At 39.7% G+C, this 26,659-nt stretch overlaps 1 protein-coding gene across 1 annotated transcript; it reads right to left on the bottom strand.

The window, feature by feature from the left end:
* Positions 1-11,635: 11,635 nt before the first annotated feature.
* Positions 11,636-25,924, bottom strand: RRAGD (Ras-related GTP binding D). Its single transcript, XM_009887504.1, has 6 exons — positions 25,635-25,924; positions 25,028-25,227; positions 23,930-24,044; positions 16,856-16,998; positions 14,906-15,054; positions 11,636-12,949 (listed from the first exon to the last, which is right to left on the bottom strand). The coding sequence occupies exons 1-6, from the start codon at positions 25,875-25,877 to the stop codon at positions 12,798-12,800; spliced, it is 1,002 nt and encodes a 333-aa protein (XP_009885806.1). The 5' UTR covers positions 25,878-25,924; the 3' UTR covers positions 11,636-12,797.
* Positions 25,925-26,659: the final 735 nt, after the last annotated feature.

Raw genomic sequence — 26,659 nt, forward strand, 5'->3', positions numbered from 1 at the left:
GGGCGGCCGGGGCACGGCAGGCCAGGGCGAGGCAGGGGGGCGAGTGACTATTGGTATGGTTGGGTGGCACAAAGTAAAATTCACGAGCTGCCCCCGCTTCTCTGTCGTGGCGTGAAAGAAGAAGCTACTTTCCAGCAGCCACGGGCGATGCTCGGACCCCACAGCAGAGCTGTCGCTCCAGGCACAGCAGCCAGGACAGGACACCATGCTACAAACAGTAGGCCACAGTTTTGCTTGGTGGCCGCCGATAGTGGAAATGCCCCCCGCGTCCCTGTCTCGTGTCTGCCTCGAACCGCAGAGGTGATGGGGTGAGGTGCCTCCAGACATCATAGCACAAGGAGATTGGTTTGAAAACGGGGGGCTGAGAAAAGGGTTTTCCAGGACCCCGCAGACCCGCTGACACCCTGCCCAAAAGACTTCAGCATGCTGTAGCGTCTTGTTTGTTGGCTTTTCAGGATCATGACAGACTAAAATGGTGTCATACACCCAGGACTATTAGTTCAGGCAAGAATTAATCAGCAAGAGCTTGACTTGATGGGCAGATCCCCTTGTCCATCCCACAGTGCCAGAGGAATTGTTGTTTACATCTGCAACTTTGGTTTCTCTGCCGCCTAGTTACAGCCACCATATGCTTGGGATAGCACTTTTAACAATTTATAGCTACGGAAATACATAAAAAAGTGGTCATATTCTCGTTTCCCTTTAATTTACTACATGCTATAAAATAGGAAACGTCTGAGCTTTTATGTGCTTGTCTTCAACAGCATAAGCTTGAAACTGTTGTCTGTAGCTCATGAATTGTCCTTAATTTCATCTTTGTTACTTTTATATTGTTCCTAATCATCTTTAAAAAAAAAAAGTAATGTTTTGATGTCTTAGTTCTCTTTTCCTCTTCCCTTCTTTGATTGAACAGCAATGGAAAACAGTGGTAAACAAAAACATCTGAGTAGGTATATTTTTTCACCTCCTCATGTTCTCAGCATTGCAAAACCAGGTGTTACTCTTCCCTTTCCTGTTCCGTTGCACAGTGGTGTTGTGGTAACAGCAATAAATAAATAAAGCAACTTTACTCAGCTTTAACAAGTGGCTGAATTTTTGAAGGAGCAAAGTAATCTTCCTTTTTACAGGACAAATCACTACAAATAATGTAAAGCATAAATAATGTACATACAGAAGGGAAGAGATAGCATCAGACCTTGGGGTTCCCTCTTACACCAAAAGCACCCCAGGGTACATTTAATGGCCAGCAACTCTTGATGACATCTCAGCATTTCTAGCTAACAATGGCTGATCTGACCACTGGAGATGGTGAGCTGCAGCCACTGGGTGTCATGTTTACAAACTATTTTGGTCATTCTTAGCAGGTACGTCCCATCTTTCCTCATTTGCCCGAGCCATCTTGCTGTGCAGTGGGAGAAGGGCTCTGTGACTAAATCTTGTCCTTCCCTGAAGTAGGAGAGCAGTATTTTGCATTTAGAAATTTGGATATCCATGTAAAAAATTCTGGGATCTATTTTGGTGGAAGATAATTTTAAAAATGGTATTACAACGTGAATAATGGCATGACTCAAGGAGTGATAGGTATTATGAACTAGTTAAGAGTAACGTGGAGTTCAGCTTTCCCTTCTGGGCTCTGGCCTTTGACCCTGGCCACACTTACAATGTCATTTTATATAGTTCAAGGAGGAAGCACCTGCAGTTAACATGAAACTTGGGCTTTTAGCTAAAAAAAAGAAATACACACTCACTGTAACTACATGACATCTAAGCACTATTGAAAATAAGCTGAATAGACTTAAATTTTTAAGTAACAGAAATTGACTGATAGGACATATACATTCTCCCCATTTAAGTAAGATGCATCGTGGCCTGGCTGGGTGCTGGGGTCATCACCGCATGAAATTGTGCAGAGCTATCAGTACGAAACCGCCTGGATTTTCAGCTGTATGATTAGTTAAAAGTCAGAGCTGCAGGAGGTGAATGCTGCCAGATGAAACCACCGATTCCTGTGAAGTGCTCAGCATACCGGTAGAAATCTGGGGATTAAATCCCAGCCCCGCATGTCAGCAGCTGCCTGGGGCCATCAAGGAGCAGGTACTGCAGAGCTCTTGCACAGTCAGTGCTGCCAGTCCAGAGGAGCAGCCTCACTCCTTTTTTTGCCTCTGGTCAAAAATGCCCTTTGGATTTGCGTTTCCATCTGCCTTTTGTTTAGACTTTTGCACGGAGAAGCCATTTTGTGCTAGAACTTCTGGTTTTTAAAACCAAACGCCAAATATAGTAGCAAAATTGCAGTCAAATCCTACATGCTGGCAGCACTTCATGTAGCTTGTGTATCCTGTCATACGATCTAACTTGGTGAAAAAATAAACATGCTCAGCTGAAGCATATAGAAACTGAAAGTTTGCCTGGACACAGCTGCAACAAAGATTTCATTATTTAATACCATGCTGAATCCTTGCAGAAAGATTTTGTACAACATCACCAAATTGGTTGCAGGACAGCAAGAATCATCAATTTTGACAACTCAAAATATTAAAAATTGTGTGGCTTTAGTAATTGTTTTATATTGACGTAAGGCTTCAGATTGACCCCCAAAAAATCACTAATAATTTCTATTTTTTTTTTTTTAATTTCTAGTTTACGAGAAGATGTTTTTGCTCATGTTTCTATGTACTTTTCTGCAGTTGTGGAATACTGATTTTTTTTTCTTTTGGATGAAAACAGAGACAGCCACCTAGCTTCCAAGCAAAGGAGCATATATGCCTCTGGCTTGCAAAAAATATTACAAAATTAATGACAATCATAAGGTCTGATAAAATGTGTAATTCTTCAATTGCAGCCATTTCTACTGTGAAAGAAAGGCCAAATCAGAGCAAACATGGGGGCAGAATTCTGCTGGACAACTGCAGATTATGGATATACATTTCTGAGCTGATTACCAGGGGCTCACTTTATAGCTAATGGAGAGAAACAGGAGCTTTTACAGCAGAGTTCATCTTGCCTGGAATAAACGTTTGCTGTAGATCCAACAAATCAAGCTTTAGAAGTTCCTGGATTTCTCTATCAGCTGCAAAGGGGGATTACGCTAAGTCATCTATGTTCTAGACAGTCCTAATTAGGTATTCTCATATGTACGTATAGCTGCATCTGATATATATCTCTCTCTATATATATCTGATACAAATGTACCATGCATTTCCCCTTAGTTTAAAAGAATTACAAACATTTCAGTCGATAGAGCCTCTTATTTTTAACAGTAAGACTCTTGCTGAACTGACTTTAAAGGTGCAAGAGGGGAGCTCAGCAGGTAGGAATGGGAATGACAAGAGTTCAGGCTGCAGAGTTTGGGGGATGGGCACCAGGATGCCTCCAGCAGGAGCCCCCGAAGAGGGAGTTACTCCCGAAACCACCCCTTTCCCATGGAGGCAGGACACCTGCATGGCACAGGCGTTTGGGTTTTGCATTTGGGTCTGGTGCATCAGTGTATATTCTTGCTGTTCTCGGGGAATTAAGCTAGGTAAGGTGACACTGAACTGTTAATTATTTCGCTGTGCAGGTTAATTGTGTGAGGTAAGGTACATTTCAAACAGGTCATGTAATTGTGTGAGGTAAGGTACATTTCAACAGTGTATACTATAGATTAAGCAATTACCAAAGGTCAGATCAGAGTGGGGTTTGTATGCTTTGTAGGCTGTCTTATAAATTCAGCTGCAAATCATTTATTCTGGAGAAGGTCTGCGATCACAAAAGCATATGAAAATACAATAGTTCTTTGGACAAAGCATTCACACCCTGCTTTCACCAATTCACAAAATGTAGAGCAGTTTGCTTCATTTATAATGCTACCCTTTCAGTACAGACAGTTGGCTGCAGAATTAAACTCTAATGGAATTAAGGAATCTACTATTAATATGCCTATATTATCTGTGGGAACAGATATGAGTCACTTGGAAGAGAAATCATTATTGTGCTCTTTGGTGACTAATACAGTCTCAGCTTTTAAAATCCTTTATGTGAATTCAGACCTGCTAAATCTGGATTCAACAAGTGCACCTCCTCCTCATCGATAAAAACAAGCGCAGCATTGTGTAACCAATGCCCCGTAGCAATTGCACAGATGCGTGGTGCTTCTCAGGAAAGTGATGACTGTCTTTTCTTCAAGCTTAGTTCTAAAGCAACCTGTCTCACAAAATGGGCGGCTTTGCCTACTGACTTTTAATTAGCGTTATTTCAGAAATGATAGAAAGAGAATGAGGGAAGAAGTTACCAGATTGCTGTAACTGCCCAAGCAAGCAAGTGCCTGATCTGGACCATCAGTGCAGAGTTTGTGGGACACCTTACAGTGGTACACACTATGTGAAGTCAAAATAAAGGTACATATTTTTCACCTTTTTTTTTCCCCCCTGAAGAGTGGGAAGAGTCACACCAGTCACTTGGCTCACACCCCTCTGGCATCATGGTTTTAATAGTTCAGAAGGTTCCCTGGTTCAGAAGAAACGTGCAAAGGCACAAGTCAAAGCTGAAGCTGCTGTCTGAGTGACAGCTGTTTGTGTCTCTGCACTTCCCTGATCCAGTTACTCTATCTTTAGCAACTACAGATAATGGCAGAAATTTTCTCTGATGCATATTCTTTACTGTGCAAATTGCAGAGAGTGCTAGGTAGTTGGAGAGTAGTTGGGAACTACTCTGATCAAAAATTGTTTTTCTCCTGTGCCATTATTTAGGGAGAAAATGCCAGGCATAGCCTTTGACTCATGCAGCCAGTTTTTCATGATCCTCCCTCTTCAGGGCTTCAGGCCCCAGGTTTTCTTTTTGTCACTTTTTCCTTATGTGAGTTCCTCCCCACGCCCCTTCACTTGAACTTCATCCCTTAAGCTTCCTTCTGGGAAGGGAGACTCTGTCTTCACAATTACACCACAGCCAGAGAAAAAGAGGTGGGGATTACGTCTGTCAGACTGCCATCAAGCACTGTTTCCACCCCATCCATTCCAAAAATGTTACTCATGACTCTGATGTGAACTTGCATGTACCTGTGTGCGTACAGCTGCTTGCATACAGCTCCTACTGACTCAGCAATGGGACAGTAGGTATCTGGGACACCCAGGAGTTTCTCAGATTGTTAGTAGAAATCTAAAGCTTGATTCAGTTGCACACACAAGAGCATCTGATGCCATACGAGGGATCCCAAGGTATGCCACACAGCCATATGGAGCAGAAAGGTACGATATGGGACACTGGTGCTGTTCTGAACAAAGCAGTAGATGAAGGCCAGGTGGAGTGCCTAGAGCACCTTCAATGACATGAGGGCCCATGTGGGCAACTGGACTAAACCCCTAATGATGATGGTCAGGAGACCCCAGAGCGTGGCTCTGCTGACTGAACATGTCTACCCTCCGGCAAACTGTGTTGCTCTCTGGGCTCCAGCCAACCATATTAACCTGCTCTCCATTGCTAGGAAGTCACCTCCCTCTGCAGCTTCAGCTGTTTGGGCTCCACAGCCCAGCCCTGGTAGGGCCCAGCCCCATCACCTTGGTTGAGCATGCTCAAGGGATCGCTGCACCCTGAGAAAGGGCTGCACAGCAGAGCCAGGCAAGGTGAGGCAGAACCAGAGATGGAGGTAGGGTTGTTGAGATAAGGTCCAGAAGAAAAACATGGATGTGAAAAGGTATAAAATGCTGGAAGGGAAAAGTGGAGAGGCAGAAAATGGCAGTTTGGTGACACTGGCCAGTGAAGGCTCATCTGGTATCTTACAGGGGGAGGTGAACATGTTAATGCTTAGTCTAGTAGCTTGCTAGTCATAGCCACCTGTATTAATCAATACATTATTAATTTACACTTTTAAATTGTGTGTATCTGCTTGCAGGGTTTTTTTGCAGATGGTGGAAGGTGTCTAGCTAAGGGACGCATGAGGGGTGCAAATTGGCAGAGGGTGCAGGCTGCAGAGGAATTCTGTCACTCTGAAAGAGGAATAACAAGAGCTGAAAACAATTGTGCAGTCTGGTCATGTCGTAACTATTCAAATTAGAGATTTATAGCTTGGATTTTATGGGGACTATTAATGGCAGCAATATAAAAAGGGGAGAGAAGAAAGGAACAAACTTCTCCCATCCTAAGGAACTTTCAAGGATGCACTCAGTTCATGGGAGTGGGAAGCTTTCGCCGGAAAGACTGCACTGAGAAAAGCAGGAAAGGCATTTACAATCTGTCAAGAGAACACTAAATTTAAAGCCAGTGCTCAAGTTTCTGCATAACAGGCTTTATGAAGAATTGGAACTTGGAATGACAACTGCTGCTGCTTTGTAGATAGAAAATGTGGAACTGACATATGAAATTGATGAAGGAACAGGACTGGAAACTGTGCTGAGCAAGGGGAATGGGATTGGTAGGAGCGAACCGATTCGTGTGCCTCTGCTGCAGAGCTTGCATTCAGCGCTTGGGATGTGAGACCAGACAGCGTGATGAATGGCATATTGGCAGTCAAAAGAAGTTTGAGCAGCTGTGAAGGGAGTATTGAAAGAAAAGCAATTTGTGGATCAGACCATTTGGCTCACCAGAGGATGATTCAGTCTCTGAAAAGGGCACTGTGGTGCGGAAAAGCAGAGTATGGTTCCACCTCTCAGTGCAGGGTTTAAAGACAAAGGTGTTGGCCCCTGGGACCTTTGGATTTGGCTGAATCCTTTTGATTTGGCTCTACTGGATTTGCCAGAAGGGACACCCCTGTTCTCTCTGTATACTGCTTTGCAAAACGAGTTGAAACAGATTACATTTCCCACGTCTCAGATGGCTCTGGTTGTTATCAAAGCAGTCCCCAAAACTGAAGTGGATGTGCATGAACAACAGGGGAAAATGCAATCAGGAGTTGATTTAACCGTAGAACAAGTAGGAATTGTATCACAAATGTCAGGTCCCTTGAATGATACGACAGTAAAGTGGATGGTGGGGTTTTTAGAAACTCCAGGCGTGCTGGTTAAAGATTTTAACTTTATTGCTCGGACATCCACCATTCCATCCAGTCAGGCAGTTTTATCAGCAGCATTAGAGGAACCCCAGCTGCGGAAGAGAACTCGCAGCATTGGGTGTGAAGGACTCTGAAAGCATTACTGGCTCCCAAACTGCTGGATAGTTGTTTTATCTGGAATAACAAAAAACTGAGGAAGGACTAGAGCAGTCCTATCAAGGAAGCACGCACTAGTGTGTTGGTATGGGCGGTGGAGTGGCTTGTGCTGGTGTCCTCAAGCCAGGACATTTAGGAACGAGACTCGGGTTTTGCATGGGAAGGAGGAAGGAGGCAGCCTAATTAGGAGGACCAAGAACATAAAGTTGCAGCGATGAATGGATTGGTACTAGCAGAGTGGACACCCACCTGCCATATAAACACCTACATGCAAACATGAGTTCATCTGGGTCAGAAACTCGCAGTGCTGATGAGACAGTGAGTTAGGACTACAGCATTCCCTGATGTTAGCACTTGCAGGTAATTGGCATGCTCACCACAACTTATACCCCTTTTCATTGACAAGCTGAGGTTCCTCTTGGACATAGTGAGGCTGATTGCTCTCCCTGTGCTGAGCAGAGGCTGCAGAACATCACTGGCCTCTTGCTTTAGAAATCCATTTCTGATTTCCCATGTGAATGTGTTCGTGCCTGGTTTATACTATTTGTACCAACACTGTCCTTCAGTTCAGCAGAGTCCAGAATGGCTTTTAGCTCACACAGAGTGGAGATTAAAACCTATATAAAGGGTAAATCCTGCCATAATAGCAAAGGCGGCTCTTATACTGTCCTCTAAGTCACTGCCAGGGCACTACTGTGTGGGCCTGTGAGGACCTTGTTGCAACTGAGCTCACTCAGACCACCTCACCATGGATCAACGTACATGCATGCATCTTGTGATAAGCCCCTTGACTTTCTTGGCTTGCATTTTGTAAAAGGCAGCAGCTTGGAACACACTATGAAATGTTCTGGCCTACACACTAGGCCACTCTGGTGGTTTTTTTCTCTCTCACGTTTGCACTCATCTATAAGGTATTTAATCCCAACCCTTCTCAATTTACGCCACATTTAGTTGTCGGTTTGTTGTGTTTTTTTTTAAAAAGGGTATCAGTGTTTTTTTTCTCTACCTTCTGGTATTGCGCAGTAATCCTTTCTTCTTGCAGCAGCTCCTGGTATTACTAAGGAAAATATTCAGTAAAGTATCTCCTCTGACTAGTCTCCTGAAAATCTTTTACCTTATCGAAAATATGTTAGTTTACTCCAAGAGACATTGTGAGACTGCTCCATCTAATCATTTTTTTTTTCCCCTGGACGTATTTATCTATATGAATCTTTTCTTTTAAAATATGTTCTGGAGATGAGTAAGAAATATTTAAAATCTGACTGCCAGTATAAACTGTAACTTGAATATGAACACGTATTTTATGGTGTACATACATACCAAGATTACAGAAATATGTCGTATCTTTTTAAGGGTGTTAGTAGCATGTAATGGTTTTTATACAATTTAGATATTTTTACACTCAATATTTTTTCAGTAAAGTTTTTCTCAAGACCTAGCCTGTAGCTCATAATGCCTATAAGCCAAAGAGAATAAGCGGGCAGGAACCAAGAAGACTGGGTATCTGACCTGCTTACGACAAAACACCTATACAGAGATAGCAAAATGAGAAAGGTAATGCAGAAGATATCAGGGAGAAAACAAATGAAATGAAACAGTCTGTTAGAGTCTTTGTTAAATGTAGCCATTTGAAGATAAGTGCATGAGGTAATGTGCAAATATTAATACAGTGGGAAAATCAAGTGGGATGCCAGCCATATGCCGCTGTATCAGAGGAGCCCAAAAGAATTTCCTAACCAAACTTATTTCCCAGTTTCCACACAGCTGAAATGGTTGAAGTTGATGTGTTTGTCTGTATTTGAGTAAATTCAATTTTGGCTAATGAATATGTAGAATCTGAAGAAGAAATTTTGGTGTTAATGACCTGATTTCCCCATCAAACAGGACATAGATAAAGCCGCAGCAACAAAAATCACTATGTACTGATGTCATGTACGTCTGAGTACAAAAATGGAAAAACCTCAATGTTCAATTTAAAAAAAAAATATTCTGCAATGACTATTGCAAATGACAGGGACAGAAAATATGTCATTAAAACAAACAGTTGCTACTGTGTACGATGACCTGTTTATTTTCTTTAATTTTTCAAATTAATATGACACATATAAAAATGGAAGGAGTTTATAGGTTCTTTAAAATTTCTTTTAAAAATCACTGCAGTTCTTTCACATAATGAACTCCCTCAGTATAAAATTTTATCACAGGAGTGCAATTTCACATGCAAGAAAACCCAGAATTTTTGTTTTGATAAAAAAAAATAAAATTGTTCCATCACAAAACATGAGATCTCAAACAATCAATTTGAATTATGCTTTATCTGAGTAGTTCGCTTCTGTTGATTACACTTCCATGCTAATGCACAGCACATCTGTAATCACAGAATTTTAGAAAGACATTACAGCACTGTAGCATTTTAAATAGCCATGTTCCAGTGCATGCTCAAGGAGGCATTTTAACTCTTCAAAGAATCCATTAAGTACTCAGGGCTGCTGCCTATTGAATTACTTACAGAGATTTCCTCAACTACAAGTTGATGGAACCAATGTTTTATAGTTATTCAGCTCCTGACTTTAAAGTGCCTACGGGAAACTAAATTGGCTTGGGTGTTTTAAAGAGACACGGCTACTTCAATAATGGTCCCTACTATGGCTGGGCAACTCCGATGATCTATACAAATGGAGACTCACAGATCAGGCATTTTGGAAATACTGCACTATTTGGGAAATGATTACTTCTTGCATGATTTATAATTTTAAAAAAGGTATCTCAACACTGCCTTGCCAGAATTGTCTCTTGTAGCACACAGGGTATTTAATCTCTTTAAAATAAAAACTAGAATGTCAATAAAATTTAAAAGAAAAAGCAAAAGATTTGAAATAGGATTTTCTTAAAAAAACCCAAACAACAAAAACCTTGCATGTCTCACTCAGTGTTCAGTCACTTCAGCTAGAACATGAAAACCTGAGGTACTCATTAGAAAATTATTCGAAGTGAAACACGCAGTCATCACCTAACTGAACACACCAAAATTATACAGTAAAACTAATGCACTTTTAACATTTTTTCAGTTTTATAATTAAACATATTTGAAACATAAGTAATCTGATAAAAATTATGCTTACTCTCATAATATCTAATTTGAAATTTTATACATTAGCTAAAGTCACCTTCACTAAATTATGCAACACGACCTATGCCAAATTCTGGAGGGGACTGCAACAGCTAACTTAATTGTCGTAAATAAGTTGATAGTCTCTAAATACAAGAGTACGCATGGCTACATAGAACTCAGGCCAAATATATGGAAACTACATTCTTTAGTTATGATTCATACCATAGCCAATATGATCAAATACTTTATTTAATAAAAAAAAACCCAAATAAACCAAACCAAAACAACAGTGTCTGGTCCAGCGTGGTAGGTGCTGTATGTCCCACATGGTCACCTATACCTGAAGGAGTGAAAGGAGAAGGACAGAGATTGTCACCCAGCGGTGGGTCCCAAACAAAATGAAAGACAAATGTGTGGCCAAAAATTATGGCAGCCCTTCAATGAAAGTCCTGTGGACTGGAGAGCTGTCAAAAGGTGGCTCTTCACCACAGCAATGATGGGTAACTGAAGACAGCTTTGCATTACTTTAACTGAGGGGTTGGGCAGAAGAGCTGCCCTCGCCTAAGATGACAGGTGGTGACAGTACTGAAAGGAATTTGAACTGTCTGCATTTTTTAAGTGTTCTGCTTTGATTACAGCTACTGTCATTATCCTTCACACTGGCACCAGGGCCAGTAGTTTTGGTTATGCTCAATGTTTCTCACCTTCCTGAGCACCTAGAACTACATTACTTATCAAGCGAGCCTTGATGGAGGTCAGCATCTTTTTCTAAGAACCCCACATATATTCAGTAGACTCATGCCAAAAGAGTCAGTTTGTTCCAAAAAGATAAGTCACGTGCATCAGCGGCAGTAAAGGGCTTGGTAACTACCAGTCTCCCTTTTGGCAGTGTTTGTGTAGAGAGCCTTTGCGTTCATGCTAACCAGCTCTCACAGCTCGTGTATTCAGTACAGTACTAGAGCCTCAAGATGCGTCAATATACACCATACAGAAACTCTGCATCTGTATTCAAACCACAAAGGAACTGAACTTGCCTACCACAGGTGAAACCCCTCCTTGTTCAACAGAAGCCAGCAAACACTGGGGGCTCTTAACTCACTGATAGACATGCAGCTTTATGCCTTACCGTGGCTAAGAAAAAACTTTCAAATTCCATCTTCCCTTCTGTCTCCAGAGCTATCTTAGCTGGGGGCAGATGAGTTATGAATGAGTGAGGTATAGCTCCCCTTACCTGTTTCAGGTGTACGGCAAGCTGCCTCCCCTTCAGGTCGACCTCTTCCCAATCCCAACAGCTGCTGACACCACCACTGGACCGTGCGTGCAATTGGTTTGTGGTGGGACTGGGAAAAGAGTTGCTCTTCTGACTTCAGACTATAATTTTGTATCGTTAATTAAACAAAAACAGTGAATACAGAACTCAGAAATTAAGTTTTACTTCTTTTTAGGTTTGAGAGCGCTCTGTTGTCCTGGGCTGATCCTGTGGCAAGTCTGCCCATGTTCCATATTAAAATAAAAAGTAATGATGTATGCTGATTACTACAGCAGGTAGATTGTCCAGTCCTCATTTTAATGGTCTCTTCTTGGTTTCAGTCACAGACGTAATTCTGTTAGAGGGAGTCAGAACCCAGTGCTCACATCTTTAGGCCTTCCTATCAGTACATCAGAACGTCAGGGTGGCAATACATAGAGATTCTTCACTGCACCAACAGTAGATGTGCAGGCTCTCAAAACAAACTTAGCAATGTAAATTCAACATTTCAGATAAAACACCCTCCTCTGAAGCCTTATAAAAATACCAGTGCAACATAGAGCCATTTTACAAAACAATTATCTTTATAGAAAGGTATTTTAGTGGTATATGCTGAGGTAAATAATAAACACAGACCCAACAGAGGGCATGACCAGTGTTATGGAGAACTCTGGATGAAATTTGGCCAAAAGCCTGTTTTATAAAAGCTAATATTTACCTACCAGTTGTGATCCCTGGTAAGGTGCTTATTGCTGTAATACTTCAAAATTAGTCTTCAGTTTACAAATTGAAAAATATACGAAATTAGATCTGTATGAATGTTAGGTATTAGCTGTCACAAATTTTTAAAAGGCATTGTACCAAGTTTTCTTAATTGTTTACTAACCAATTCGATTGTAGCAGGTAAATAAACTACAGCATACATTTTACCTGACACCATGCATCAAAGTCACCATAAAAACTAAGTTTATCAAAGTCCAACTCCACAAGGAAAACATGAAAAAGTGCAAATTATGTACCCAGTATTTCTGTCACAGCTGTTTTTTCTTAATATGGCATGAAAAAGGTTTACAGCATATATTAAGAAAATTCTTACAAGTGTTCACCTCAATGCTTATATATACAACATTTTGCTCAAAGTGCTCACTATATGAAAAAAACTGATCGGATAAAAATATTTAAACAGTGCTTTCTGAACGTTCAGGGAAAATTCATATAATACATCAGTCCCATTAGTTTTCCTCTTCACTCAGTGCAATGAGATGCAGAAGTCACATCAACTTCACGAAAACTTTGCTTGCCACGGTGCCACAAAACCTCAGTTACAGTGGCATTCTTGGTGTCCCATTGGGAGTGGGTCTTTTATTTTTTTGCATGTGGCTTTGATGTTTTCGAGATCTTACTACTTTCATTCTTACTTCAAATACTTCTTGTATGGCTTTTCGAAAACAATGGAAATTGTAGTCTATTAATCCTACAGAGACAGAAATGTTTTCCATATTAATAAAGACATTTATACAAATTAGGTAATAAAAAATTTGCTTATATTCTACATTTAGTGAAATACCACACTGTCTCTCTGGAGGTCATAATCAGTGAATTTTCCAGGCATTTTTTTCTGTGCTAAGCAAAAGCACATTTGAAAATACAAATAATTCAGTAAGCATTATAGTTTCATACTGCGTCTGATATTAAATATACTTATTAGTCTTAAGAGAAAACACATAGAAGTTCATTGGCAGATAACAAAGCCTTAACTTAATAAACAGCTTTGGAGAAGTGCTCAGTATATTACAAGAAAAAATAAAATCTTTCATAAAATACAGTGTCATTTTGTAAGTTTGCTTGCCAGAATAGCTGTGATAAAAATAAATAGCATCTAGTCATGAAAGAATTTTCATTTTTTGACAATGCATAAGCTTTGAAATGGATACTTGATAGAAATACCACCAAATAACAGCCAGCTATATTTTATCTCACATTGTAATTGAAAAATAACACAACAGATATGCTGTTAGATTACATACATACATACATAATAGGCAGATAATATTACCACGTGCGTGGGCTGAATGTGATCCCACAGAAAAGCTGTAAAGCCATACTGGTACTCAATCGGAAGATTTACTGGGTGCTACAATTGTGTAATACTGCAATACAATTTTAGAATTTTGGTACTGAGCTTATGACCTCATTCAAGGTTAATGCCATAAGCTTTCTTAACTCAAATACTGCAGTGTTTTCCACTTCAATTTCCCTAACAGGAGATGATACATATTTTAAGTGGTTTAAATCCACCGTGTTACACTTTGACTTTTTTTTTTCCCAGGAATTATTTTCCCTCTCCCTAGAGTTCAGACAAAATATTATGTGGAAGTCACCAGGCACCAAAAGCTAATCTGCATTATAATACCAAAACTGTACCGTTACAGGCTACAGCACTAAGCGTCCCAAACTATGCAGACACAACAACCTGACACAGTTGTGAACAAACCCTAATGGATGTTTATTCAACACTGTGAAACAGTGTTCTTAGTAGGTATGTCAAAGTAACACTTCTTAGGCTTACAGCTAAAAAAAAAAAAAAAAAAGTGACCACATCAACATTCGTGGATAATAGAGGTGGTAGGGGTATTAAAGAGAAATTCAACCAGTTTAATTTCTATAAAATAAAAGCTAGACAGCCCAGCAAACAGCCCAGCAGACATGGTATGACTACTGCACTCACAAACACACCAGTGCTGACTGGTGAATCACAAGATGGGGACACAAGCCCAGATGATGGCTCATTCTTCCACTGCTCAGTTCTGGTCTCAGGACATTTCAGTAAGACCAGTAACTCAGTGAACATCACGCCAGTGAGCAGAGCGATCATGAACTAAGCTTTCAGTATTGACCTTGACCAGGGTCAGAGAGATAACCAAGAAATTTTATGCACTTTTAACTGCAAAATATGAAAGCCACTTAGTTCCCAAACATGCAGCTTCTCAAAAGCCTCCTTTCAGAGAAGAGGAAAGTAAGAACACGAACATATTTCTTTCTATCAGCCAGTTTCAATAATTTTCCTTTAGTTATGGCATGCAAGCTGTTCCAAATGTGTATGCTGGCGCCAACAGGTACAAATCAATGTTAGCCAAGATAAACTGACACGTTCTACTGTTGCAGATGGAAGCTTTACTGTACTGGATGTAAACTTTCATATGCTTTCACAGCAGAAAGTTGTCAAATACATTTATGATTTCATCTTATCTTAATGCCAGTACAAATATCTCATGCCTTTAAACATCTTATATAAGCTCTATCAAGCTGTACTTACCTTTAATATTTGTGATGCAGCTAGAGACTGTTATCAGCTAACAACAACCACAGTTATTCATTAACTCAATAATACAAGAGAAAAGTAATGCAATACTAGAAAAGGAAAAAATACCTTTTCTCTCGAAGCTTTCTTCTCTGACAAAACAAACAAGAGCAAGGAATTTTGTCACCTCTTTTAAATAAAGAACAGTTGTATTGTTCAGTTTTATGATTGCCATTGATTCTTTGTCATAAGGAGTTCCAGTGCCATCATCTTTAAGCCTAAGGGGAAATATTCAAACAAACAAAGAAACAAGAAAAGATAAGCCATCCGATGAGCTAATGAAAGTACTCCCACATTGGTTCTTTCACCAGATAATCTCAAACTTTATGAAATTTCCATTTTAACCTTTCAGGAAACTCTTCTTCAAACTACATACTACATAAACTAAGAAGACATAGAGATTAAATCACTTTTCCAATCACACACCAAATCTTAGATCTGGGGCTAGAAATCAGATTGTTTGATTGCCAAGTACCTGAACTGGAATGTTATTTTTTCCTCTATTAGTTGCCAACCATTTCCCACAACGTTGTCTGTTTTCTTTTAATCAATGCACTATATTATGACTTTATCTAAAACATGTGAACCAGTAGGTCTGTACTGATAACTCCAAATCTAGTAACCTTGCTTGAGCAGTGGCAGCTGACCAATAGTTTAAGCCATCATGAGACTTTCCTCATGAGATGTTGGCTTTTGCAACATCAAATCATGAAAAGAGATTTCTCCTCCACAACTGATGTGTCATGATGATCACTGTATTAGTTTTATACCTTGCAATTTTACCCTCATTCCTGAATGCACACACACATCTTGTTAAACGGGTAGTTATCACCAACATCCCAGAACAATTAGTATCAATAATATATTAAGGTAGCAAGTTCCACAGATGCTCCAGGAACAGAGCACAAGAAATTAATTCTAATATCACATCCTTAGTCTATAGCTAAAAAACATGGCACACAGATTTCTGGTAATAAATCCTAAATGGTTACACAAAGACAGTGGTAGAGAGCCCCACAAGTGGCATTGTACAGATAATTAAACGCACAGTCTTTTGAAGTACACAGCGTCTTTCTCTGTACAAAAAAAAAGCCACAGAATCAGCATCCTTTATGGTACACTTCTGTAAAACGCAAGTTCTTGTACAATTACTTAAGTGACTAACTCAAAAATCTGAAACACACAGCAGAATATACAAACTTAATAAATTTTAGAAAGGTATTTTGCAATTTGTTGTTCTTTCGACGTTCTTGTGCTTAGGGCACATCTGCACTAGGATTTTCCCTCATAGCTTCTCCAAGAGTGCAAGAAGTCTATCAACGGGTAAGAATGCAAGGCTACCAAAGACTCCCACACTAAGCATGCTGCAGTTTGGCCTCCAAGTCTGTGCACCTTAATGCACTAATTCTTACTGTGCCCCTGCCTTTCCCAGGAATAGCTGGCACTACATTTGGCCAAGCCATCTAAAACATAACTTGCAAGGACATGTACATGCTAGCCCAGGAGATCTCCAGTTGCTAATGTATAAGGAAGGGAAACTGAAAAAAACCAAAACAACACAAAGGTCATGAAGAGAAAAGAGGACTAACAGAGAACTGACGCATGAGTGAAGCCGCTCTCTAAGGCCAGTAGAGGCCACTAGCTATTAAACTAAATATGGCCCCACTTTTTTTTTTTTTTTTTAAATGGCAGGCACCCTTGAACTGTATTTGTCCCTGGGGAACAAAAAAAAAGTTAATGTTAATGTTTCCTTTTATTTCAGGTTGGTTACTTCCCACTCCTTCCTCCACATAAAATTACTAGCATAGAAAGAGGAAGGTGCTCACAAAAGAGGCTGGGCAGGGAATAGTGCTTGCTGCTGGCAGGGGATCTGTACCTCAGAGGCCTGCCATCTCCTACTTCCCCCCTGTCCTGACAAATTACACATTCTCATTATTGTTTATACCCACATCATTCTAATTTTGAGGCCATTCAGTTCTAGGTATGCAGTTTTAGAAAAAACATTAACAATTTACTTACCCATATATACAAGAAATGTCAATCACAACATCTATCATATCGCAGCAGAGCTCATAAGTTTGCATATCCACTGGAGTACTGTCCGTTGCAATATAGATCTTACTAACTACATCAAATAAAAATGCTTTTTCAATCCCGGAATTCTATTATAGAAGAAAAGAAATAAAAATAAAATGGAAACCATGTCTTCAAGTTAATACCAAGCTTTTTTGTTCCCCTATTTGCCTGTTATACAAAAGCTAGGCTGAAGAAGTGGAAGTTAAATTGCAATCAAGCTCATTTTGAAAGAACCGTACATACAGCACTGTCGTGTTTGTAGCAAACCATGATGCTCACAGACCTTCCAACAGTTTCTGCCTCTGAGCAGCCATAATGCCAAGTTACACTCCCAAACTTCCACTCTCTAGAAAACATCTAGAGACATTACATTTATTTTCAGTGGAAAATGCTGGGGGGGAGGGGAAGTCCTTCAAGATGAAGGTTTTGAGGTTTTGATTGTAACAATGGACATAAAAAGAGAGCTGTCATTTAAAGTTATTCTAGCAGGACATCTAAGAAGGTAGAAACAAGGAAAAGAAAAAGTTGATGGACAAAGGCGACAGTAGCGTTCAGGAATTAATTTCTCAAGGAAACTGAGAAATTGTCTCATCAGGGTCTGTAGCTGTTTTACTGTTCTGGTTCCTTAGAACATCTTTTAGGATCACAGGAGAAACACCAGTATTTTATCAGTACTCTTTCAGTTTTCGTGTAGCATTGGTGGTTAAAGCCATGTTTATAATGCTCAGGCTTGCTAATGTGATGACAGCTATGTTCCTGTCATCCTGCCAAGCTGATTAAGACTCTCTCCATCCTAGAGATGTATCATATTCGCAGCTCTCAGAGGCTAGCTAGGAATGCTAGCTCATACTCTTTGTGTAGATAAGTAAACTGCCAAAAGCGTCTACTTCCTGGAAAAAAAAAAAAAAGGAAAAAAAATGTGTACTGTTTAACTGAGAACAGTAGCTTTGCTTGCTGGTATCAAGGGATTGCACCTGGGCAGCTGTCCCAGCATGAACACAAAGGGCAATTTCCCAGTACTGCTAAAACTCAAGCTATGAAATATGCTTCAGAATCCACCTATACAAAGAAGAGAAGCAACTTTCTTCCATAAAACCGAATTTTCTCCGTACATGGGCTTCCCTTTTCAATAGGGTTTGGGACTACTGCCACAGCAGCTTTGTAACTACAAAAAACCCAGACTGAGAACCCCTAACAAGTTTTAATAGCTTCAGCTTCCTTTGCAGTTACAGAACTTTTTGTTTTTCTTCTTCTTCTTTTCTAAGTCAACTATTTAACACATAGTTAAGAGACTAAAGTGACCCTCTCACTTTCCAAATTTCCTGACACAGATAGAAAAATTTCAACCCCAAGTATGCTATTGAACAATGGCCAGGAATATTTTGGGCATTTTCTTCTTAAAAAGGCTTGGAACTAGATGATCTTTGAGGTCCCTTCCAATGCTAACCATTCTATGATTCTATGAATTCTGCCACCATCGCACACACAGCTAAGGCTGGAAACACCCATCTGTAACAACAGAGTATAGAGGTGAATTTCTTGCATTTCGTTATGGAATAGACTCTATGAGTGGCACATTTCAGTAATTCATTAATAAAAGAAATATTCAAAACAAAGTATAAACTGTGGATACCTTAGGTACACAGGCTGAAGTACAAGGACAGTCACAGAGAACTGGGTTTGTTCAGCCTGGAGAAGGCTCGTTGCTATCTACAAATACTTAATGTAAGGGTACACAGAAGACAGAGCCAAACTCTTTTTAGTGCTACAGTGTTGAAGGACAAGAGGCAAAAGGCACAAGATGGAATTCTGACTTGATACAAGAAAAAGAAAAAATTTAGCACGAGAGTGATGAAGCACTGAGAGAATGCTGATCTGAGAGGTTGTAGAGTTTCCATCCTTGGAGATACACAAAGCTGGACTGGACTCAGCCACGAACAACCTGCTCTAACCAGCCTGACTCTGAGCAGGAGCTGGTCTCTAAAGGTCCCTTTCAGCCTATATGGCTCTATGAGTCTAAGTTATTTGAGCAGGAAGAACAAAAATACATGCATATTGTTATGGTTTGAAGAACCCACAACAATTTATTGTCATGATCCTTCCCCACCTGGGAAGGGGAATCAGGAAAAACAATGAAACCCCGATGGTTGAAATATAAACAGATTTAATAGGACAGTACTAAATAATTAACATTAATAATAATAAAGAAGCAAGATTGATGCCGATACCAATATAAAACATACAAGGATTATACTCAGCCCACTCTATCAGTAGGAAGCTGTGCACTCCCAGCAGTGTACAGCAAATGTGGGACACTGAGTGCTATGGCTTAAGGAGGAAGGGAAGGCTTCAGGGGTGTGGCACCAGGGCAAGAAGTTCTCAAGATTGCAGCAATCATAGAAGAGAAAAACTCCTCAGCAAACTTTCTAATTTATATTGAATGTCATGTTCACAGTATGAAATAATTCTGTTGGCCAGCTTGGGTCAAGTGCCCAGGTCTCACTCCTCCTTGTCCCTGCACCTGGCAAGCTTGAAAACACTGAGACCTTGAAACCTGAGTACCATAGCTGGCTATAAAGTAAGTATTTTCACAAATAGAGATACTAGAATCTTCTAAAAATGCAGTTTTCCCAAGCACGGGAAGAGAAAGTAGTCCTGTGTTGCTCAAACCAGGACACATTTATTTTGGTTATTCTAGACACATGTGATAGTTCTGTAATTTTGATTTTCAAATAACAATTCTGACAGCACCTCCCATACTTCAGCAGATGATGTCAAATATCATTAATTGCATAATTCACCTGTAGATATCATATTACTATATAGCCATAATTCATTGCCGAAATACATATTTGAAAATACAAGTCATTTTAGACAAAAGAAGTTGGAACTTGAGCCCTGTAGTGTCATTCATGAGAAGTCAACTATAAAATTTTGTATTATATAGAGACACAGAGTGATAATTTCAGCTGTACAGTTAAGATGTACATTAAATTATTAAGATGCCAGTGACAATATAATAACAGAAGGCTGGAGCACCTCTCCTATGACAACAGGCTGAGAGAGTTGGGGTTGTTCAGCCTGGAGAAGAGAAGCCTCTGAGAAGACCTTATAGCAGCCTTCCAGTATCTGAAGGGGGCCCATAAGAAAGCTAGAGAGGGACTTTTTATAAGGCCATGATGCGATAGGACAAGGTGTAACGGCTTCAAACTGGAAGAAGGGAGATTTAGACTGGACATCAGGGAGAAATTTTTCACTTTGGGGGTGATAAGGCAGCGGAACAGGTTGCCCAGGGAAGCTGTGGATGCGCCATCCCCGGAAGTGTTCAAGGCCAGGCTGGATGGGCCTTTGAGCAACCTGGTCTAGTGGAAGGTGTCCCTGCTCATGGCAGGGAGGTTGGAACTAGATGATCTTCAAGGTCCCTTCCAACCTAAACCATTCTATGATTCCATTTAACAATGAGAAGTGATTTTTCCATCTCAGAACTCTGGCTGCTGCAGCCTTCCTGTACCCACAGTGACAGTTTCAAAGGCTTTCATCCTGAGATGTTTGCTGTGCCAGCAGTCATTGTCTGCTAGTAAGGGCAGAACTTGATGTCTTAAGTTAAACCATGCTCGTTTTCAGTTGAAACTAATACACCTGCTGAGAAACTGGCACATATTTGCTTCTGTCGAACCTTTTATGATGACAGAGACTTCGGTGAAAGGGTAGGATGGACTGCCAGGAGTAGTAACCACTAAATTGTACCCAAATGACTTCACAGATTTCATTTGCCAGGGGTTTTAGTACAACTTTAACCGAAAAAGCAAAGGATTTGTCAGAATGTTTGTTACAAAATTGTTCAAGGAAAAAAAATACCAGTAGAAACAATAATTACAAGTCATAAAAAAATCAGGAAATAGTAGATAAAAATACTATTCAAAGAGACATTATATCATTAACGCTCAGTCAGGGAAAATGACGGTGAAATCAACCGTTTCTGTTACTAGAGCAGGAGGGTTCCTTATTAGAGAAACAAAGGCCAACAGTTGCCTTATGCAACTGAATGAAATGCTGTCATTGATGGCAATGAGAGGAGGGCCAGAATAAGCAATAGTCATCTCTGACACAACCCTACAGTTTGGAAAGAAGATGTGACATGTGCTAGAAGCTCTATCAAGCACTCCAAAGCAATGTAACAGTATTCCATGGCTAATCTGAACCAAGAGAGTCATTGCGAAAAATCTTCTGCAATGAATATATGAGATTTTATTTTGGACAGGTAAAAACCATGTGGTAGCTGAAATTCCAATCATGTTTCTCAACTATATTGGGTTTGATAAAGCAGGCAGTTTCTATTCTTTAAATGGAATGGGTTCAGTAAAACTGGTAGTGTTACTCCAATTCCCAGGTGTAGGTAAATGGGCCTATCTTTTTCCATCTTGAAAGTATGAAAAGTAAGCCAAAATTTGGCCCTAAGAAAGTAACTTTTAAAAGAACTTACCAGTCACAGTTAGGAATGAATTTTGGACAGTTATTAAACAGGTCTTGCAGCAAACAGTAGACTTAGTTAATGGATTTTAAATGCGACATTTGAATTTACAGATTATGAAATTTAAATCATTAAATAAACAAAGCTCCACTTTATTTTATTTTTCCCATGGTAACTCATTGGGTTTTTTTAACATATACTTATTAACATCCCTCAAAAAAAATCCAACAACCCTAAAATGAAAATCCACATTCCTGTGTCACACAACTTGATTGCTTGGTAAGGCCACAGTAATTAAAAAACAGACATCCTTCTATATGAAGCTGATAGAGTGTTAGGTAAGATTTACATGGGGTTTGAATGCCAAATCAACTGTTATTTTATGCTTTACAGGTAGTTACGTTAAAGAATGTAGAAGCAGTATTATCACACTGATGGTTCCTCAAACATACAAGCTAACACACTGTGGCACTATAAAGTTAGGCAAAAACCTGCTGTGAACTTAAAGAGTGATCACAGATCTATTTTTGTAATCATCAGCTTTTCATGTTGGAAGTCTTCATGGCATAAACGAAAGCAAATCCTCATGAATATTGCTGCAAAACCCGAACTACAACACCAGTACACCCACACTTTGATATCTAGCACACTGGCTTCCTGAGGTAAGGCATGACCAAAATCCATGTCAAGATTTGTTGTCACTAAGTTGCTAAAGTAAAGAGACACCCGCTAACTAATTCTACGCTGGAGAATGATGTTTAGTCTTCCTGTGGTTGCAAATAGAGGCATTCTGACTCTCCTGTCTACAGACAGAAGACACTCGTAAAAGCAGACAATAAGCATGCTGAGGACATAGTGACGTAGCTACACCTTGCTCTAGGTCATTAACAAACTGGATTTTCCTCTATTTGGAGCTAAGAAGCAGTTTGAGACTGTTTCCCCTACTGAATAGGGGAAATAGTGTACACCTCTCACTTTTTTTGGACTTCACATTCATTTGAAAGACTTGTTCTTCACTACAAATTACATTTGATATTCTAGATATTATTGGACTGCCTTCTGGGTGTACCAGACATACAAGCAACTATCATCAGTCGTTTAGGAAGCAGCTTGTGCTCGATTCATCTGGTGGTTTGGCAGAAATTCTTCACCAACTCCAAACAGTGAGGAGACCTCATACAGAGATCTGACTCATTATATGAGTGACTGGGGTGACTCTGGCACAAGGACTACCACGGAGACAGCTTTCTCTTTAAGACTGTGTCACATATTCAATATCCAACTGCTCCAGAACTGTTGTCATCACTCCTTCATTACCTTCCTGTCCTAAGTGGAGTTCATGACTGGATGATAACTGGTACATGGTCCAGTCATTTTTGTAGAAACAGATCTTTGTAACAAACCATTCATTATGAAATAGCATCATTTGTTGCCCAATAGTAAGAGAATAAGTTGTGGAAAGATCTTCCTCTAATCGTAGCCCTTCCTTTCAGCAACACATCCAACTTTTCTCTCTATTTTCACACCCTACACTGAGAAACCGTGAAATCTAATTTTATCTTGCAGGCTGTTGAATGATACTAAATAATTTCATTACTTCAAAATCACAAAAAGGCAGCACAAAATACCTTCCTTAGTAATTGAAGCTTGACAAATTAATGCTATATCCAAGTGCAAAATTAGAATGCTGTGAGAAAGGGTGCAGTTTCAGGAGCCACTATGACCTAATTTAACAACCACCAAACGGGGAGTTCTTCCTTTTCACAACCTATTCGCTGTGTTCCCCTCTGCTCATTGCCCCATGTCCCCATCTTTTATCTTGTGCCAAAACAAGAGCATGTTGGACTCCTTCATGACCTGCTTTTAACTAAATTCAATAGTGCATTAGTGTACATCAAAGTGACTCCATGAGGGAACAGGTGAGTGCCAGAACCAGTACAAAGGAGAGGAAGGGACCACACATACAGGAACAGCGGAGCAAGCAATGACCTCTACAGTGATAACAAGCCACTAGATATACAAAGCTTTCTAATTGGCCTTAGGAGTAACTACGGAAGCTGTGACAGTTGTGATGGACTCTACCTCTAAAAATTTCAAGACGAGAAGATTTTCTTAAGCAGGTTAAACTTCGATACAAAGTAGAATTAATTCTAGGAAGGACTACAGACAGCTCTACATAAGAGGTCAGACTAAATGGCATTCCTTGAAGAATTTATTTACACAAATTTTAAGTACTACTTAAACAAATGCATGCAGCACAGACCTTTGCAATATTCAGATTAATGTATGAGCAGAAAAGTGATGGCTGCTAACCCACTTTATGTGATTCAGGAAATACTGTGGGTATCTCAGCAGCTCAGCAACACTGTTTAACAGACAGGGAGGTGAGGCCAAGCAATGCATGTGGGTGCATTTCAACTAAGTTTTGATAATTTCTCTGAGAGTCCACGTTGCTCATAGTCTCTCAGAAGGCAGAGAACACAGTATCTGAACATGCATGTCGGACACAGCTGCATCTACACACAAAGTATATAACAAGTACTTACTGAAATAAAGATGTTAAGCAGGTTTTCCAGTGTTGGGAGCTGTGGAATCAGTTTCTGTACCACTTTGCTAAATGCTTCAAATATAGAATGATCATATATGCTTGTCAGATAAAAGCTGGAAAAAAATGTCACCACATTTTCCTTTTAGCCACATACTGTGAACATGATGTACCTTTCATAATATGAGTGAAATGAAATATTGTCAAACAGCAAGTGCCTACACTTATGCAATTACTCCTTGTGATCAGAAGTCACGCGTTATGATTGAAGCATAGGGCTTCATCTCTATACAAAAAAAAACCCTAGACACTGCAAACTAGACCTCAACATAGAACTTCTTCAGGATGCAACTCCCACCTTGGTCTTCTTACGAAAATATTTTTCAAATTGCAGGAGAGGAATATTACTGAGTATGTCTGTTGTGATCTACTTTTTGAAAGCTGTGGACCTATTTATCAATGCAATGATGCAGTCAAGTTGTTAAGAGCTTGAAAGAGCTGGCATGTTCACAGAGCAAGTCTCTTTAATATATTTGTATTTGGCTTTAAGTGCTAAGAAACAACAACTTGATGTCCTCTAGTTCCCAGTCTGCAGAAGTCCACTATTTTTCATTATTTGCCGCAGTAATCTGCTTTATCAGCGGACATAAGGTAAAGATAAAGCACTTGTCTTCCCAAGTGGCTCCAAGCAGGCTGCAGCAGTGAGGACTAGTGATTGGGAGGGGACTGTGAGGCAGAAAGGTTTCAAAGAAGACAAAAATGATGTAGGTGGCATATACACTCTACTGGCTGGAGCTCTACTGGTCGCTGCCACTGTCCAAGCAACTTATTTCAAGACAGCAGCTGCAGCAAAAACTTGTACGACTCTGGAGTATTTGTTATCTGTTTTTAAGTACATCTCCTCTCCATCTTCCCCTCCAAGACAGCAATCAGAAATAAGGTACTTTGTTTGGCTCAGGTCAAATGCAATGTCTTTGATTATCCTTTTTCTTCATGTATGAAAAGCTCGTTGTCAGCTACTTCAAGAGAACAGAAAATGGTAACTTGTCAAATAAGCTGCTCTCCTCTTTAGGATTCTCTGCACAGCAGCTTTTCTCACCTGAGGTGAATCTTCTCCAGTCCAGCATCTGCAAGGTCATCATTTGCCCTCTGATGAATATCTCTCTGCGTTTCAATCTTATGATCATCAGATAAACCATCCACTTTATGGATAAAGATTTCAAAGTTGATATCCGGATTCACTTTATAGGCTCTGGTCACAGTAAGATGCAGCCGAGCTAATGCTTCCATATAATCATCCTAATGAAGGAAAAGGAAAAGCTACAACTGTAGGACAGTTCTTAAAAAAATATATAAAATTTTATGGTACTTACTTTTAGACAATGCTACAGTTCAACAAAAGCTTATTTTTTTAATTTCTTATAAGTAGAAGCCTGAGACTACATCCAGCATGTGCACCAATCTCCTGCTGTCAGCACTTAGGAATCTGAGATGTTAAAACAAATTAGTTAACATTTGAACATACTGCAGAGACAGATTAAAAATAACCAAACAGCTCCTCAAGTTTTAATGACCTTCTTTTAGTGTGTGTTTGTGATGTAAGTAAAGTCATTTATTTACTTTGAAAAAAATCTATGCTTTCCAATCCATTTGTCTATTGCTGAAGAAAGAAAAGAAAAAGGTAGCTTAAACCACTTTTTTTTTACCTGAGAATCAATAACAAATATCAGTGCTCCAGTGCCTCTGAAAATCATCTCATAGTCAAACGTAGGGTCAAAGAAGTCAATTTGCCCAGGAAAATCCCATATCTGAAAGTTGACAAAGGAGCTGTTGGAAACATCTTCTCTGCAGATCTTGTTTGTGCTCTCCAAGAAGAGAGTCTCATTCGGCGACATTTTGTGAAAGACAACTTTCTGAATGGAAGACTTCCCACTTCTTCTCAATCCCATAAGCAGGATTCTTGGCTTAACTTCAGTACTGAAGGGATCATTGAAATCCAAAACTGAATAAAATCACACAAGAAGAAAAGTAATATACTATGGCAATATAATTAGTAACTGCCAGATAACATGCATTTGACATTTATTTTCATGACATTTGTACTTGGATATCTGCAAATGTTACCAATTTTTAAGCTTAGGGAGCAGTGCTACAGGCATTTTATCTGGAATTATTTGTCCCTTAGGCTATACAATCAGAAAATCTACTTCTCATCTGTAAGACAGTGACTGCAAAAGGCTTGATCGCCCAGTTCATATGTGAAAAATGTGTTGTCACACACAGACATCCTAAAATACCTAATTTTACTCTAACACTATTCCACATACATTCTAACCCAACTTTAAAAGGCTTTAATCCGGTAACAAATACCCTTGTCAACTGATAGCCACATCACGCTGCTGGAAGAAAGGAGTACATTTGTGTTAGATTTGTGTGATCTTCCTAAGGCAACATGAGGGCTTCCTTCCTGTTTAATATATAAATAAATAAATAAATATCACACATCCCAGGAGCTATAGGAAGAGGACGATTCAGCAGGCACACAATTATTCTATGTTTGGACTTACAACACAGTACTGAGCTCACAAGGACTCCTTTTCTAAGGTGGTTAGGACTTCACCTGCTATTGAATAATTTGTGTTACTATCTGTAAAAGTTTGTTATCCAATAAATAACATTACAGCATATCCCCTGCCTATTTGCAAGACAAAGGTCTGGGAACACAGTGATT

The sequence above is a fragment of the Charadrius vociferus genome, unplaced genomic scaffold (genome assembly GCF_000708025.1).
Source record: "Charadrius vociferus isolate BGI_N301 unplaced genomic scaffold, ASM70802v2 scaffold185, whole genome shotgun sequence".
NCBI classification, from domain to species: Eukaryota; Metazoa; Chordata; class Aves; order Charadriiformes; family Charadriidae; genus Charadrius; species Charadrius vociferus.

Excerpts from the sequence above, each read along its gene's own strand:
- RRAGD (XM_009887504.1), bottom strand. The coding sequence starts at position 25,877 with ATGGGATTGAGAAGAAGTGGGAAGTCTTCCATTCAGAAAGTTGTCTTT. Across the intron at positions 25,228-25,634 it reads TATTTGTTATTGATTCTCAG|GATGATTATATGGAAGCATT; the intron begins GTAAAAAAAAAG and ends TTCCTTCATTAG. Across the intron at positions 24,045-25,027 it reads CTGGAGAAGATTCACCTCAG|CTTTTATCTGACAAGCATAT; the intron begins GTGAGAAAAGCT and ends ATTTTTTTCCAG.